A 15,237-nucleotide genomic window follows, 5' to 3' on the forward strand; every position below is an offset into this window, starting at 1 on the left:
CGATCGCTCCGCAATCTCCTGTCCCTGTCCCTGTACACCTGGCCACCCTCTCCGATACCTACAATGGGTTGTGTCGCTATATTACGACCGGGGCTGTGAACAGTTGGTGATCGTTCCCTCTGGCTGGATGAATTTTACGCGTGATCCGTGCACCACTGCAGCTGGGCGCTCTCCGCAGCGCCACGCAACTTTCTAAAGTCTTCCATCTCACAGAGAAAAGAAGTCAGGTTGAAACGAAATTTGCTTTATTGGCATGAATGTTAATACAACAGTATTGCCAAAGCTAAAGGAAAATGCAAAAAAATTCTATTCATATAGTTCAGCGAAAAAATTAAATAATTCTATATATTGGATATAGAATAATATTATCTAATATTGTTAATTTCTCTACATTTTCTTTGATTACGGCTGTGTGTCCTTCTGGTAACAATAACAGTTTGCACCTTCCTTTCAAATGTATTAAATACAGAAGCTGTTGCTCTCATGTGAAATTGCGTTTAGGCTTGGTAGATCACATTTCTTGTGGTAAATAAATGTATTTGCATGTTACGCCCCAAATTGCATTTTCATTAAGCCAAAAGTACTAAATGATCAACAGGTGCTATCTTCCGCTTTTGAAAGACGTCACTCTGCGTGCACACCTTTAGTAAATCAGGCCCCTAATGTCCTGCTGTGGTCAGTGTGGCTGACACGATTGGACTGGACATGTGCAGGGTGTTTTCCTGTGTATGGATGACTTTGGGCTGCTTTAATGTGTTAATGTTTTGTGTGCATATGTGTAAAGGATGTGTCCGATAGACCATTGATCCACAGGTCCAGCAGTGTCTTACCCACTCTTTCCAGCAGCCACCTCCTACCATTGCGAACAATAAGTGGATACAGCACTGCTGCCACACAAACATCATTTCGGAATAGCCTGGAAACACTTTGTTAAAAGTTATACTGTTGTATGACAGACCAGTTGTAAGGTGAAGAAAAAGGCCCAGATTTCTCACTAAGTAGGGAGTTAGTTTTGTGTTTCTCTTTGTAATATTTGGTATAAGGTTTCCCTTTCTCTTCTCCCTACTAAATCTGTCCCTCTAATGTTTTCTTGTGAGCACTCTCTATGGAGCACAGCCAGCTGTTACAGCAGCCACTGTTGAATAAGATAGCACACAAGTTTAGTTAATTTATGATTGAATCCCAGCTAAAGTTTAAGATACCGCACACATCAGGAAAACGCACAATTCATTTTCATCCATTTGTAGTCTATTGAGAGAAATGAAGACCAGGTGATCAAGAAAATATAAAAACACTGTGCGAGTCTGTCCATCCATCCAGCAGTCTGTCTGGTCACAACTGATCCAAAGTCAGTCAACTCTACAAGGATTAGTCTGTTACTTTAAGAGTATAAAGAGCCCGATTTATGGGAGCACCAGGCTGGAGGAGGTTAAAGTCAAAATCTTTCCAAACACTCACCACCTCTAGACTTCTTCAGTTGTGGTTTTAAAATGTTTCCGTCCTTCATGGGCTCAAAGACAGATTATGGTTGAAGCATGGCTTTAAAAAGGGTAAATAACCGTAAGCTCTTGCTCTGCGCTCTACTACTCCGTTATCATGATATCTGGTTCGCCAAATATACTTTATTTGAATTGAACTTTTCTCCTAAGTGTGTGATTAACATTGAGGAAACGGAAGAATGCACATAGAAAGTTACGCAAAGAAAGAATGTAGGTGTGAGTTATTTTCACTATGCTATGTTATAGTCAAATAAATGATTCAAGATAATAATGTGCAATTTATTCTATAATGGAACTAATGTCCAAGAATGACTCCTCCACCTTTAGATCAACATGATCTGTCTGTCTGAATAACCATCCTAGTCACTTGACATAAAAAAGTCCGTTACATCCCAAAGGTCTAGGGATATCCAGGTTGTAACATAAATGGGTGGCTTCCCACTCTTCCAATTCCCAAGCAATGCCAGAACACAGTAAATACAACTTAGCAGTTTTTATTTGCTTCAGAGATGAGCAGTGCCCAAAACAACAACCAAAACACAGAAAATCTTTCCTAAACCAAAAACCAAGAAGTAAAGAAAAGACAAAGCTCTAAACTAAGTTTCTAATTCCAAAAGCAGGAGAAAAAGGGTGCAAACAAAAAGGGCTTCTCACTCTTACTAAACTGCTAGTAGCTGACACCATAAGCTACAACAAAGAAGATTGCTATATAGCAAACAAAATGGCTAGAGCCAACAAAACAAGGTTGTCATAAGACAATAATCAGAATTACTAAGGTAAGCCATTCAGTCTAATGTGTTCACTACACAGGTTGACTTACAAAGTCTAATATGCTCACAACAGTTCTCTACTTACAATGAACACAGACATAACGCACAGTACACAGGCTCAGGTTGGGAATGGCAGAGAGAGAGAAGGGAGTTCCTGTCAGTGGGGCTTAAGATGGTTGCTGTCATCCAGTTGACCAATCAGGAGGTAGCAATCAGCTCTGCAGGACCAATCCAGTGTGCCCACTTGTTCTCCATTACCTGCATACACTCAAAAAATCTTACCTGTATCTGATTTGAACCACATATGACAGTGGCGCAAATGCGAATGGGAAAAGATCAGATTCCATGTGATTTGGGCTGTTGACACTGTTATAAAAAAATAAAATAAAATCTCAGTTGGCAAAGAAATCTGATATGGGTCACTTAGGCCTGCAGTCTGAAGGCAGCCTATGAGTAGAGTGGACGAGCATCTGTCATGCTCATGACGGTCATTCATTAATGCTTCAACGGCAAAATAAGTTTTAAAATCCATCAGTGATGCAGCCTGAGAGCGTAGCTGCTTCTATGGAAACGATAAAACATTGGCTTGTGTAGCTTACAGTACATCATGTTTCAACATGCAACCAGTTAACTAGATCAATGCTACTTACTTCCACGATGTGAAGGGTGTCCTCTCTGCTATCTTGCTAGCTGAGCTACACATGAGCACTGACACACAGACGCAGACATAGGATTGGATACTTTTCACTAGTACGCCGCTACCCTCCAAGAAGTATAGAAGAAACAGAAACAGTGTGAACAGTTTTTTCTTTTTGTGATAACAAAAGGAACAGGGAATTAAACTTTCAACAGTAACAGATAGCTTATTTGCAAATGTAACGAAATAACTGATTACTTGAATTGCAAATCAAATGCGTCACATTATTCATTACAAACAAAACAAAAAATGAACGAGTTCTCTAACGCATTATTTTGTATTGTGTTACCACCAACGCTGGTCTTATTCAAAGCAATGTTATTTTTCCATGTCTGAGCAGGGCTTTAGCAAAGATAGGAGGATGCTGAAAAGGCGAGTGAAGAACAGGCAAATGAGGTTTCAGACAGCTGTGCCCTTGGACAGACGGGCAGAAATGCATGAGAGCTGTGTTGCTCGTCCTGAGGACATGCTTGACTAATTGATCCCCATTATATATGTTAAGATGTTAGTGGAGAGGGAGGACATCATACCCACCTGCTGTCAGTCAGCTGTCATTACGCTTATCCCACACACACATACCTGAGAATCTCTTCCTCCATCTGCATGCTTACACACTGTAAACCAAAGGCACTAACACCACTTTTGCACTTCTGCTGTATCCAACAATGTGTACATGTACACGTGTGCTCAAATCCTACAGGGTGGGAAAATTACACTTCACTGTCTTCATCTCACTCTTTCACACACATTTATTTCCAACATCAATGTCCACAAACAGTCATTATGCAGGTCCAGTAATCCAGGGGATCATTTTGACTTTCTCCCCGCCGCTCGTCTCGGGGAGATTTTCTCCCGTGGGAGGCCGGATACCGAGGATGTTGTGCAGAGACCCCACATGTGGAATAATCCGCTAAGACCTTTTTGGAATGGGCTAAATGCTGAGTGTCAGAATGCCAGGGAGGGAATTTTCCACAGGAGAGAAACCTACCCCTGCAGCCAGCAGCTGTGAATAGTACTAGATAGAGAGTCTGACTCTGCAGAAAATCTTCTGGGTTTTTGCTTTTGTCTGTCAATGAAAGTGTCTCAGATAATATCTAATTCAGGTAAAACAAGGTTAAGTTTAATGTCTTAAGCAACTCTTTAATAAGGTTATTCCAGGTAATAACCACTTTCCTTTTTGTTTAATACCTAATCTGGATTTCTGGATGGATACTCTCTTAGACTACTTTCACTAGATCTTGTGCTAATAAATTTTTAATTTCATTAATAACAGACACACAGCAGACTACTCAATGAATTATTCATTTCTAGTTTCTCTGTAGGGTCTTGGACTAGCTTGTGTGTAGACAAGTTGGGGAAAATTGGGAGTTTGTGTGCTGCCCATGTTTGTCCTGTAAACAAAATTATGCTCTCACATTCCGGGAGCGCTTATATGGAAACATTGCACCGGGGGGGGACTTGACAGAGAAGGGGTCGTGGAGATGTAGAGAAAGATGCAGAGAGATTGTTTTGATTTGACACTAGTTATTTTGGACGTGTGACAACAGCTTATTGCTTCACAGAATCTCTTTAATAACGTGGTGGTGCTGGTGTGGAGGAAGGACTGCAACTTTTAGCATGTTTGCACATCTTAATCTGAGTGAAGACCTAGAGGATACATATCGGACATCCTGACTGAATATACTGTATGTTACAGGCAGGCCCTTGCTTTTAATTGATCACCTTTTCTTTATCCAAGGTAGGTTTATATGTGACATTACAACAGGTTGTAAAGTGAAATTGAGTTTGTAACTCCCTCTGCTACGTAGCAGACAATATACAGATATATAAAATCAATCATAAAAACGGTAAACAGAAATAAACTATATTCAATGGAGCAGTGCTGAGAATGAATTTGATGGGGGGGGGCAGCTCTGCAGTCTATTGATGCGGCAGTTGAAACTTATATATCTCTTCCCAGAAGGCAGCAAGGTGAACAGGCTGAGGTAGGGGTGCTTTGTTAGAGGTTAATTAAATGTATTTCTTCCTTGTAATGTTTAAGATGACTTTCCAACCAAAAAGTCCCCAAAAAACATCCTTCCATCCCAATCCTTTCAGCAGAGGCAACTTTTGTTTTTTGCCTTGCTACCTTATGCCGCGTTACGACCAAAAGTATCCGGGACTTTTAAGTCCCCGGATTTCTTTTCAAGGAAAAAAAAGGTTCCTTCAACCCATTGTTGTGTGCGTTTCCACTGTGGTCTAAAGACCTGCAAAGATTAGCCAAATTAACCAGCTGACATAGGCTATAAGCCAACTCCGTACAAAGCGATGCACAGGCATCATTACTTAGTAACCATTATCCATGAGCAACATTTATAAATGAACATCAGATTTGATTGGAATATAATGAAAAACTATAGGCTGTACTTGACCATTAAAGCAGCTTTTTTGTGTGAGAGTAAAATGAAGAGACACACGATAAAGTTTGTTACAAATTTAATAACAAACTGGATGAAGCCATCAAGTTCTTAAAATAACTCCAGCACAGAGAAAGAAACACAAAAATAAAATTGCGACAGTTTGGAAGGTTATTAAAACATTTATATTATAATATTAAAACCCAGTATTTAGCATAACTCCATCAGCTGTTGGCTGTAAACACACTGCTGCACGCTGGCTGCTGTTTCCAGTAGCCTACATTTAATGCCGACGTACGATCTCAGGCGGACATCTGCGAGACTTGTGTGGCTATCTGACTGATGATTGTCATTTATTGGTTTGCAAACAACAACAACTGTGGAAAAGAGAGGAGCAGTTGCAGAAAATCACCCGGCATTCTCCAGTTAAAGCCAGTAGTCTCTACTCGCCCATTCAGAAATTCACTGCAAGGCAAGCCCCGCCCCCCCAAAATTCCTGTACTTTCGGAAAGTACTACATCCTGAGCAGGGACTTTTAAAAAAATAAAATAAAAGACCCCAGAACTAAACTTAGACCCTGGTCCCTTCAGTGGAAATGCACTGAGTTCCTCCAAAGGTTCCTAGTTCTGAGGTATAGTTCCTTTGGTCGAAACGCAGCTTTAGCCAACACTTCTCAAAGTGGCGTCCCTGTAAAGACTACCCGCTGCTTTGACATTCAGGCAAATTAACAGCCATAAACATCTATGTTTGTTTACAGTCTTGGTGATTCCTATTGCATATGTGGAGAAAAAGGTGTGTATTAAAGCTTTTAGTGTCTCCAGTGGGAGCTGTGTGAAGTCTGATAAATAGCCTCAAGTGATGTCACTTGAGTCAGCATTGACTGGAGCTGAAGACTACGAGTTGGAAAATGAAAGAAATCTGGGATGCGGAGTTAGAAAGAAGTGAGCTAACGAGACCTGTGTAGCCCGCTCCTCATCTCTGCTCGAGGCTACATCAGCCGCTATGAGCATAAAAACCCCGAATTGCACACCAAAATGTCAGCGGTCCAGTTGCATTGTGGCAGTTGCATAACGTCGGCACCAGGTTTTGCCAAGAAAGGAGGAATACATTGAATAAAAAAGACAATTTCTCTGCTTCTGCTGCATCAAGCTTGATCCTGCTTGTAACAGTTTTAAAGGAGTGCAAAGCTAAATCAGTGGAGTATTCTTTAAAAGGGGAGTGTTGAGTAGCAGAGTGACTGCTAATAAGGAAACAGAGTTTGCTGTGGCACTCAAAAATCTGGCAGACTGACGGGTGAATAAATCTGAGTGTGTGTGTGTGTGAGAGAGAGACTATTTACATGTTTTTTGTATTGTTAGCATTACGTCTGAATGTATGTCTGATGTGTGGGAGTCTAGTAGACTCATGAGAACTAAAAACCTCAGATACAGATAATTCACTGTCCTTGTTCCACTCCTTTTATAGTGTGTGGATGTGTGTGTGTTTTTTCCTGGTAGTGATCTTCGTTTGTTTATGACCAGCGTGATTCATGCTTCTATAAAGATGCTTTGTGATTCTCACAGAACGGTCCACACAGGCAGAGTTCGGCCGCTTGTTGTGTCCACAGGGTTCCTTCAGCTTTTGGAAGTGTATGTATGACTGTGTCCTGATGAAATGAAGGAGTGACGCTAAATTAGCTGTGTTGTAGTTATTTTAGTAAACAGGAAAAACATTTCCTAAGAAGCTATTTTTTGTTTTGTTTTGCTGCTGTGGCTTATAAACCTTCATGATGTCTTTTTATTTTCCTTCATCTTTATCTGTATGTTGTAAGTTTCCTGGTTGACAGTCATACTACACCCCCCTCTTTAGTACCAATCCTAAACTAATATCAGTAACCCAAATCTTCAAATTGAAGATCTGAAGTGACATTTTCAGTGGAAGACTGTGTAGGTTTTTTTTTTTTTTTATTACTATAAATGAATGCATCAGTTATCAATAATAAAATGTGCCTTTGGACTGTGTATTTTGTGTGACCAATACATCCCATAATACTTTGAAACTCAGAAACCGGTGTAGGTTCAACATTATCACTGATTGATGTCCTGTATGTTGGCCGTTTAAACGCTGTTGCTATAGTTACATACCAGGATAATTAAGTCAGAACATATTGGTGAGCCACTCTTCCTGTTGTGGACAAGAACTAGAAAAATGTCAGTCCTGTGAGAATAACGAAATATTCCTGTACTTAACCGCTTTTTGATAGTTAAGATGTGGTTTTAGGGTTACAGTCAGGTTAGGGTAACGGCCTGGGTATTATGTCAATGAGATGCTCCCACGAAGACAAAGGAACAAACATGCGTGTGCGTGACCCCACACCATTGACACTTATGAGTCACAACGGGCTTTAGATTGATGCACACTCACACTGTTACATATTACTGAAGAGGTGTGTGTGTGTGTGTGTGTGTGTGACCGCGGAAATGACTCAGTGACTTTGTGCTGTTGAAACTGTTGAAAGAAACTGTTCTGTTTGACATCAGCCAATAACTAAAGCCAGCGGTTAATTTTATGACAAACACATGGTCACAAACCACTAAACACCGAGGCTAGTAGCGCGCGCACACACACACACACACACACACACGTGCACACGTGCACATACTCACTGACATAATGCATTCCCTAGTTCTTATCCTAACCTTAACCACTACATGCCTTACCCTAACTCTAACCCTGACATAATTGTAACCTGAATCCTAAAACCACTAATTAATCCTCAAAAAGCAGTCTCTACCCGTGGGGTAGAAATCTAGGTCCCCACGGAGACACGAGACCCCATTGGTAAGTGTGCGTTCAGCTTAAAGTCCCCGGGATATAAAAACATGAAACACACACACAGTGGGCAGTCTGTGTGCATATTGCCTCTTCAATTATCAGTTTTGTCCCTGAACTGTGTTCTCCAGTCAGTTATAATACACACACACGATTGAAGATTCAGCTTAATTTCAGACCCTTTAAACTGGTTTTTGAAAAGTGCTATTTAAATAAAGGTTATTACAATTGCATATTCTTACTGTACTTCGCACACTGGAATTGTTGTTTGTGTTTGTTTTTATATATATTCTGAGCAGAAGTGATAAAATCGATGTTTTTACTGTTCAGCATTTTTTCTCATTAAACTGTTGTCAACACACACCTTGTCATTGTCTGACATCATCAAATGCGCGACCTTCTGTCACATAGGTTGAAGTAATTTATTAGATTTCTTAATTTAAGTTTTATTGCAGATGTTGTAGACCGAGACTGCAGAGGCTATGAAGTAAAATTCTCCTGTACACCCCACAGTTGTTTCTTATATGATCAGACATAAGAAATAAAAATGGTAAAAGCCTGTGACTGAGGTTGATTCTCTGCAATACAGTATCAGTGGTGGACCACAATGACCCAGTCCAGGTCTCTTTTCAATAAAACCCCTGCTGTTGGTGCAGTATATTGTAAGTGTTGGCAGGCTGTACTGTCAGAGCAGATCTGGGAAACTGTTCTGATCGGAGCACCGGCAGGCTTTACACCTCTCACTCCTGTCCTCCTCCTCCCTCTGTTTCTATTCTTTCTCTCCTTCCTCCCCCGTGCCATGCAGCAGCACATGTCGACCCCAGTCGATGCAAACACATATACACACACACACACACACACACACACACACACACACACACACACACACACACACACACACACACACACACACACGACCATATGTTGCGAGGTGATTAGCATCTTTCCAAATCTGCTGATATACATTAAGTGGCAGAAAGCCAGCAACAGAACCATGGAGGTTTAACCTTGTCATTAAGTGTCAGATGAAGAAGCCTCGCTGCTGTCAACCTCGCTTGCTTGGAGCGGCAAATGTAGGATTTGGAAAGAAACATGAAATTACTGGACAGACAAAGTGTCCGTGGCATATTTTATGGTTTGTGTCTTTGTGGAGTATTTTTGGTTTGTTTGTTTCTGTCTACCTTTCTATGAAAGTAGAAAAGCCACAAGAGGTTGGCAGTGAGCAGAAGGTTGTCCTTGAGCAAGGCTTTTGACCTCTGATTACTCAGCGGCGAAAGGCAGAAGCCCGTGGCTGTCCTGAGTTGGTGTGAACGTGTGTTACTGGATGAATTTGAACCAGTCTGTTGCTCCAAAGGCAATAATGCTCAGTTAATTTACCTTTTTCAAAAAAAAAGTAAAGTATCTCCACACGCTGGGAGACGAGCGTTGACAGATGGAAAGAGTGTCCTCATTAAGGAAATGTGTTTTCACTTTCTGCACAAAAACATCTTAAGATTCAGATCTATTTTTGAACATTAAAGCATGTTCGTGAAACACAAAGGAAACCAGAATGCAGAGGCCTGAAAGAGCCCAAATCATGAGAGCGGTGAAGGTTTACACGCTCCTGTTAGTGTAGAGTATGTGGACTAAAGTACACGCCTAAAGGTATGACAGTGCACATTCTTTGCCTGGACACACACACGATTGCACTCTCATACACCAGCCTCCAAAACATGTCTCATTTGTGCACAGCAATTTTACTCCTTAATGAGACTTGAATGTTATTTTCAGTTCATTCATGACGACTTTCACTCTTTATTTCTCTCCACTGCGGTCAAGTCGATTTTGACAATTTGTCATTGTTTAAGTCATTTATTAAGAACGGAAGTCCTAAGCGGCCATCCATTCAATAATTATTTTTTATTCCATTTTCACGTGATAATTTTAACACAATAACAGTAGTTTAACACAGGGGTCGGCTGGAACGGTTGTTAATGGTAATTTCAAAGTGGTTTATAGTGTCACTGGTTAGCTCAGTCAGTCGAGGGTTGCATGTTCAATGCTCGCTGAAGACCTTTGAAGAACTTTTTCACAATCGTCCTCAACGAAGTTCTTATGAAGAGACCGTTTCACATGCTCAAAATTAAGCACGCGCTGGACTGTGTGCATCCCGGCGATTGGTCCATATTCATCAGCCTATGGACTTTTCATTTCCTCATCATTCACAGGGAGAGATTCTTGCGCTTCTCATTACAGCGGAATCCATTCGATGTTACACATTTCCTGACGGTTATTTCAAAGGTTCCAAAATAGCCGTCAGGAAATGTGTGATTGGATTTCCCTGAATCTCTTCATAACAACTTTGCTGAAGAGGATAATAAAAACACACAGAAGAAGAAAGAAAAAGTTGTTGAAAGGGCAAGTCGAACACACAATCCTTGGTTTACGAGTCCCTTGCTCTACCTAAGCTAACCAGTCACACTGAAATGTTATCTGAAATTATGCTAAATAAACGCACCTGCCGACCCCTGTATTCGGCTATGGTTTATTATCTCGAAATCACAAGAAACTCATCTCGTTACCACGGGAAAACGGAGTAAAACAAATATTTAAATGGACAGCCGCTTAGGGTTTCCGTAATTAAGCCAAAACTTTTCAGATTGCTAATTGGATTTTCCAATTTTCTCTTCTTTATATCGCAATGAAATAAGTATTTTGGGGATTTGCGCTGTTGTTTGAAAAAAGTAGCCATTTGAAGACACAACCCTGCTTCTCTGAGTACTTGTGACTAGCAGGTTTATCAATACATTGATAAATTAAAAGTATAAATGACAGATTAATGAGCAACATTAATAATTGTAATTTGCAACCCTGGAGAGAGTAAGAAAGTAAGCATCAGAAAGGTTAATGACTTTAGATCATGTTCATTGACATTTTTGTCTTTACAGAGTGAGCAAGCAGCGTGTTGAGAGGGACACGTTTGTTGCATTCCCTTGAGTTGGCAAACATATTTGATTTTTATGAGAAATGTAAAGCAGCACAATAGTCAGTCTTGTGCTTTCTGTGTCTGCAGTGTCGGTAGTGTTGCTGTCGAGTAGAGTTTAGTTCTGATCCATGCTGACATCGTTTGTGAAGCGCTCGCTGTTAAGCTGCAGGGAGATGCGATGATCTTAATGCGGCACAGCGTTAGTGATGGGAGCAGCCTACTCGGTAACTTCAGTGACAGAAACACTCGCACCCCCTCCTCCCCGCCTCTCCTGTAATATCCAAGCCAGATTTCTAAATTGGCATGCAACCTAAAATAGCACGAGGGATGGTTATATCACATGGTTTATGTTTGTAAATGTTTGCTCTCTGAAATGTACACAGAAGTAAAATAAGGACGGTCTGATTTGAATGACCCTTTTCTGTAAAACTTCTTGTTGTTACTGAGTTCACTGACCTTGTTTGTTAATGATCTGTGAGTGTGTAATTATAAACCTCTATCAGATGCTTTTACATGCAGTAAAACAAATACAATGTTGTATACCTTACAACTACAAAGTCCTCCAAATTTAGAAAAGGAAATACACCAGTGATTCTGTTTGTGCTTGTTCTAACACGTTATTTTTCTTTATAAAGCGTAGACTGAGTGAAGTATTACCATAAGATGTGATAAATTTTATAGATGCACTGGCACATCAAATGGAAATATTCTAAATGATTTGCATCCTTTTAAGTCGATGCAAATAGACATAAGTCTATGTTGTAGTGGTCGGCTGATATGGGTAAGAAAAAATCTAATATACTTGCTTATATTATCCAGTAATATGTTGTTTTAGATGGAATTTTAATGAACTGAATGAAATAGAAAAATACATTAAGTTCTGCTGTAGATTTCAGAACCTGACTTTAGATTAGATTAGCTGTCATTTAGGATAGGGGAAACGTGTAAACATATAGAAAAGACGACAGTGACTGAGGAAATTTAGGGCTGTAAACTAGGGCTAGTACACATCCTTGCAAAAAACCACACTGTAATCATTCATATATGTTTTTCAATGGAAATGAGAAAAATTACGTAAAAATTATCATTCCCTCCAATATTGCAAATCTCTCGAAATTGCAGTATCAGTAAATTTAATTGCATTTAGATTTTTTTGCTCACCTGGGAGAGCACGTGCCCCCATGTACAAGGCTACAAATAAAGGAACAAAAATATCTTTAAAAAAAAAAAAAAGCTTTCAGTCTTCTTCTAAAGTAACTTTTTCAGCACCTTCTCAAAACTCACAAGGGGGAGCGTTAACATTGTTCCACAGCACTGCTATGTTGCATAGGTTTAAGTAAGACTTCGCAGGACAACGTGAGTTTCTAAAAACAGTTCATACTGCACAAATCGAACAGCTGCAGAGGAATAACTGTGTTAAAATTACTAAACTGTACCTTGGATTTAAAGATCTTAAACTGACTTTTCTCATTAATCTGCCACCGTTTGATACTGTGACCTCCCTGCACGGCACCCTGTCTTGTTTGTCCTCCCTTTTATTTTACCACCTGTTCCGCTTTCATCAGACCGGCCCCTGTGTGGGGGGATAGAAGGATGGAGGGATAACAGTGTGGATTAACTGTGCTGTGTTGTTGCTGCAGTTCACACATTCCAGTGGCGGAATCAGGCCAACTCACTGTACCAACACAGAGGCCTCCCTAACCCCCTTCTGTCCACTCCTTCTGTCCTCTTATCCCCCCACCTCCCTCTCTGACTCTTAATGTCTCCATCTATCATCTGCGTAACCTTGATTTTAATTAAAGAACCTCTAGCAGGTCTGCCTCCCTCCTCTCCTCATTTGCATCTGCATCTTGTCATCCCCCCTTTCATCCACATTTCTTTTGAAAGTCTGATTTATAGAGTGTGAAATAGTCTAATCAGGGCCAAAGTAAACATGTTTCCTCCAGCAGATGATGCAGAGCCTCTTCAGAGGACTTCATAAATACTGTATGTCTCCCTCTAGAGGCCACACAGTATAATTTCTTAAAAAATAGGTTACAAGACAGTGTCAGTCTTTCTATTTAGTAAATAATTAGTAATCATGCAGATCGGAGTTGACTGGTTCTGTTTTTGATTGACAGAAAATTAAATCACAGCTATTCTGATGATGATTACAGTAATTTTTAAGCAAAATTGCCAAATATTTGCTCAAATGTCAAGATTTGATGCTTTTCTCATAATATATCCATGTTTGTGGGGGTTTTTTTCCAGGGACGAGTGGAGGTGGAGGCCGGCAACGAGAACATGAAGTTTGAGACTGGACCTTTCTCATTCTACGGTGTCATGGCGCTCAGTGCTCCCACACTGGGTAAGTCCAAAATCTCCTCTTCCTCTGCCTTTCCTCTCCTCTGGTCTTCCTCTCATGCACTGGTAGGATCACATTAGTATTTGTTGTGTAATGTCTCAGGTTTGAAGGTCTCTGCTGCCACCTAGTGGTAAAATATACAACAGGCCCAGTTCTGCAGTCATAAACCATATTCTTCTGTTTGCTTTTTTACAGTAACTCTCTCATGACTTTTAGCTAGGTCCTGAAATTTGAGAAAATTAATTTTTGAATACTCAGATGTAATGTGCACACAAAGAGACACACTTCTCTATTCTAACATGCCCTCATTCACCCCACCATCTTGTGGTTGACCTTGATGACCTGCTTGTGAACAGGCAAATCGGTCAATTATCATATAATTTAAAAAGTCCCAGTACTGTATGATATCAAAGACAGCTTTTTTTTCCCCTCTCTCTGACAGTTCTGTTTTGTGTTGGTTGTTTGTGTTGTTGACATTCAGCGGTCAGCGAGTCTGTCTGCAGTCTACTTCAGTTATCAGTTTCATCTTTCCATTCATGTCTCTATCTACAGTATGTTTTAAGCTCTGATCCTCCCTTTACGTCAAGATCTCAGTCTGCTACTCTTCGTTGTATAATGTGTAGTGTGTCTTCATCAACTGTTTAGACTTTTAACTTTAAAGAAACTACAAGGAACTTTCATTTTGTGTTGATCTGGTGGCACCTGATAAAGATCTTGATCTTGTGCATTTGTTTCGGAGTGAAAGAAAGATGCAACTTATTTTTTATTCTATTTTTCTTTTTTAAACTGTTGGCAGGGTAAATAGCGATGAGGTAATATATCTATTAGCAGCTATATAAGATTAAAAACAGTAATGTAATGATTTGGTACCCATCATACACCTAGGTTACATTTAAACATACAACAAACAGATTCAGTTGCTCGGTAATAGTCATTTTGTTGAGAAAGCTAAAGTTATCAAAGGGTAATGTTATGTCTTCATAATACTAGGCTAACAGCAAGCCATAGCTCAGCACCAAGGCCAACATAAAATATTACATTACCCTGTTGGATTACACTGATGTCCACTGTGACCTATACCCCCATGGACGGTACACAGCCAAATAAAATCTACACATTGCCTAACTGTTGAGGGCCGAGTCAGGATCTGTTCTGAATCCTTTCAAATCCCGAAACTCTCTCTCCATCTTGTCTCATTTTCATTTCAACACTGAGTCAACAGCTTACCTTCCTTCTTTCTTACCAGCGCTCATTCACCCATTTCATCGACCTTCTGATCGATCAGACCTTCAGAGGCAGCTCAGTAACGAACAGTCATCACACCTGAAAAATTCCCCTTCAAACAGAAGTGCGATGTTCCTGCAGCAGAATTTCTGTGTTTTTGCATGTCCTCGCCCAGTCTGGAAACAGAGCTGTGTCCCACTGTCTCACTCCCTGTGTCTCCCTCCTCTTGGTCCCCTTCCCTCTGTCCCACCAACCACCCTCCTCCTTCCTTCCTCCCTTCTCCCCTCTCAGTGGCTGCACCTCGTCCTCGCCACCTCTCCTTTAAGAGGTTTTCTCTGTTCTCTCGGTTGCCAGGTAAACTCCGGCATGTCTGGGTCCTTTAACACCGAGGACGGGCAGGGCACGGGGGGGTTGGGGTTGGGGTTGCAGTGGGTGGGCGGGCAAGTCCAGGCTGTTGATTTGGTGTGGGGTGTGGCTTTGAAAGTTTTGCACATGTTGTTAAAACAATGGTTGCACATCTATATACACCAC

The 15,237-nt window shown here is 40.6% G+C and overlaps 1 protein-coding gene across 3 annotated transcripts in view; it reads left to right on the top strand.

The window, feature by feature from the left end:
• Window positions 1–15,237, top strand: part of LOC123960119 (metal transporter CNNM4-like) — a 52,516-nt gene that overhangs the window by 28,543 nt on the left and 8,736 nt on the right. For 2 of the 3 annotated variants that reach the window (XR_006822446.1, XM_046034668.1), the window contains exons 5-6: window positions 13,389–13,485; window positions 14,998–15,060. Coding sequence is in view for 2 of the 3 variants with exons in the window: in XM_046034668.1 (XP_045890624.1) it covers window positions 13,389–13,485; window positions 14,998–15,060 (160 nt within the window). In the remaining variant the exon portion in view is untranslated. The remainder of the gene's footprint in view (window positions 1–13,388; window positions 13,486–14,997; window positions 15,061–15,237) is intronic. The other variant, XM_046034669.1, reaches the window with a different exon arrangement.

Source organism: Micropterus dolomieu, linkage group LG21 (genome assembly GCF_021292245.1).
Source record: "Micropterus dolomieu isolate WLL.071019.BEF.003 ecotype Adirondacks linkage group LG21, ASM2129224v1, whole genome shotgun sequence".
NCBI classification, from domain to species: Eukaryota; Metazoa; Chordata; class Actinopteri; order Centrarchiformes; family Centrarchidae; genus Micropterus; species Micropterus dolomieu.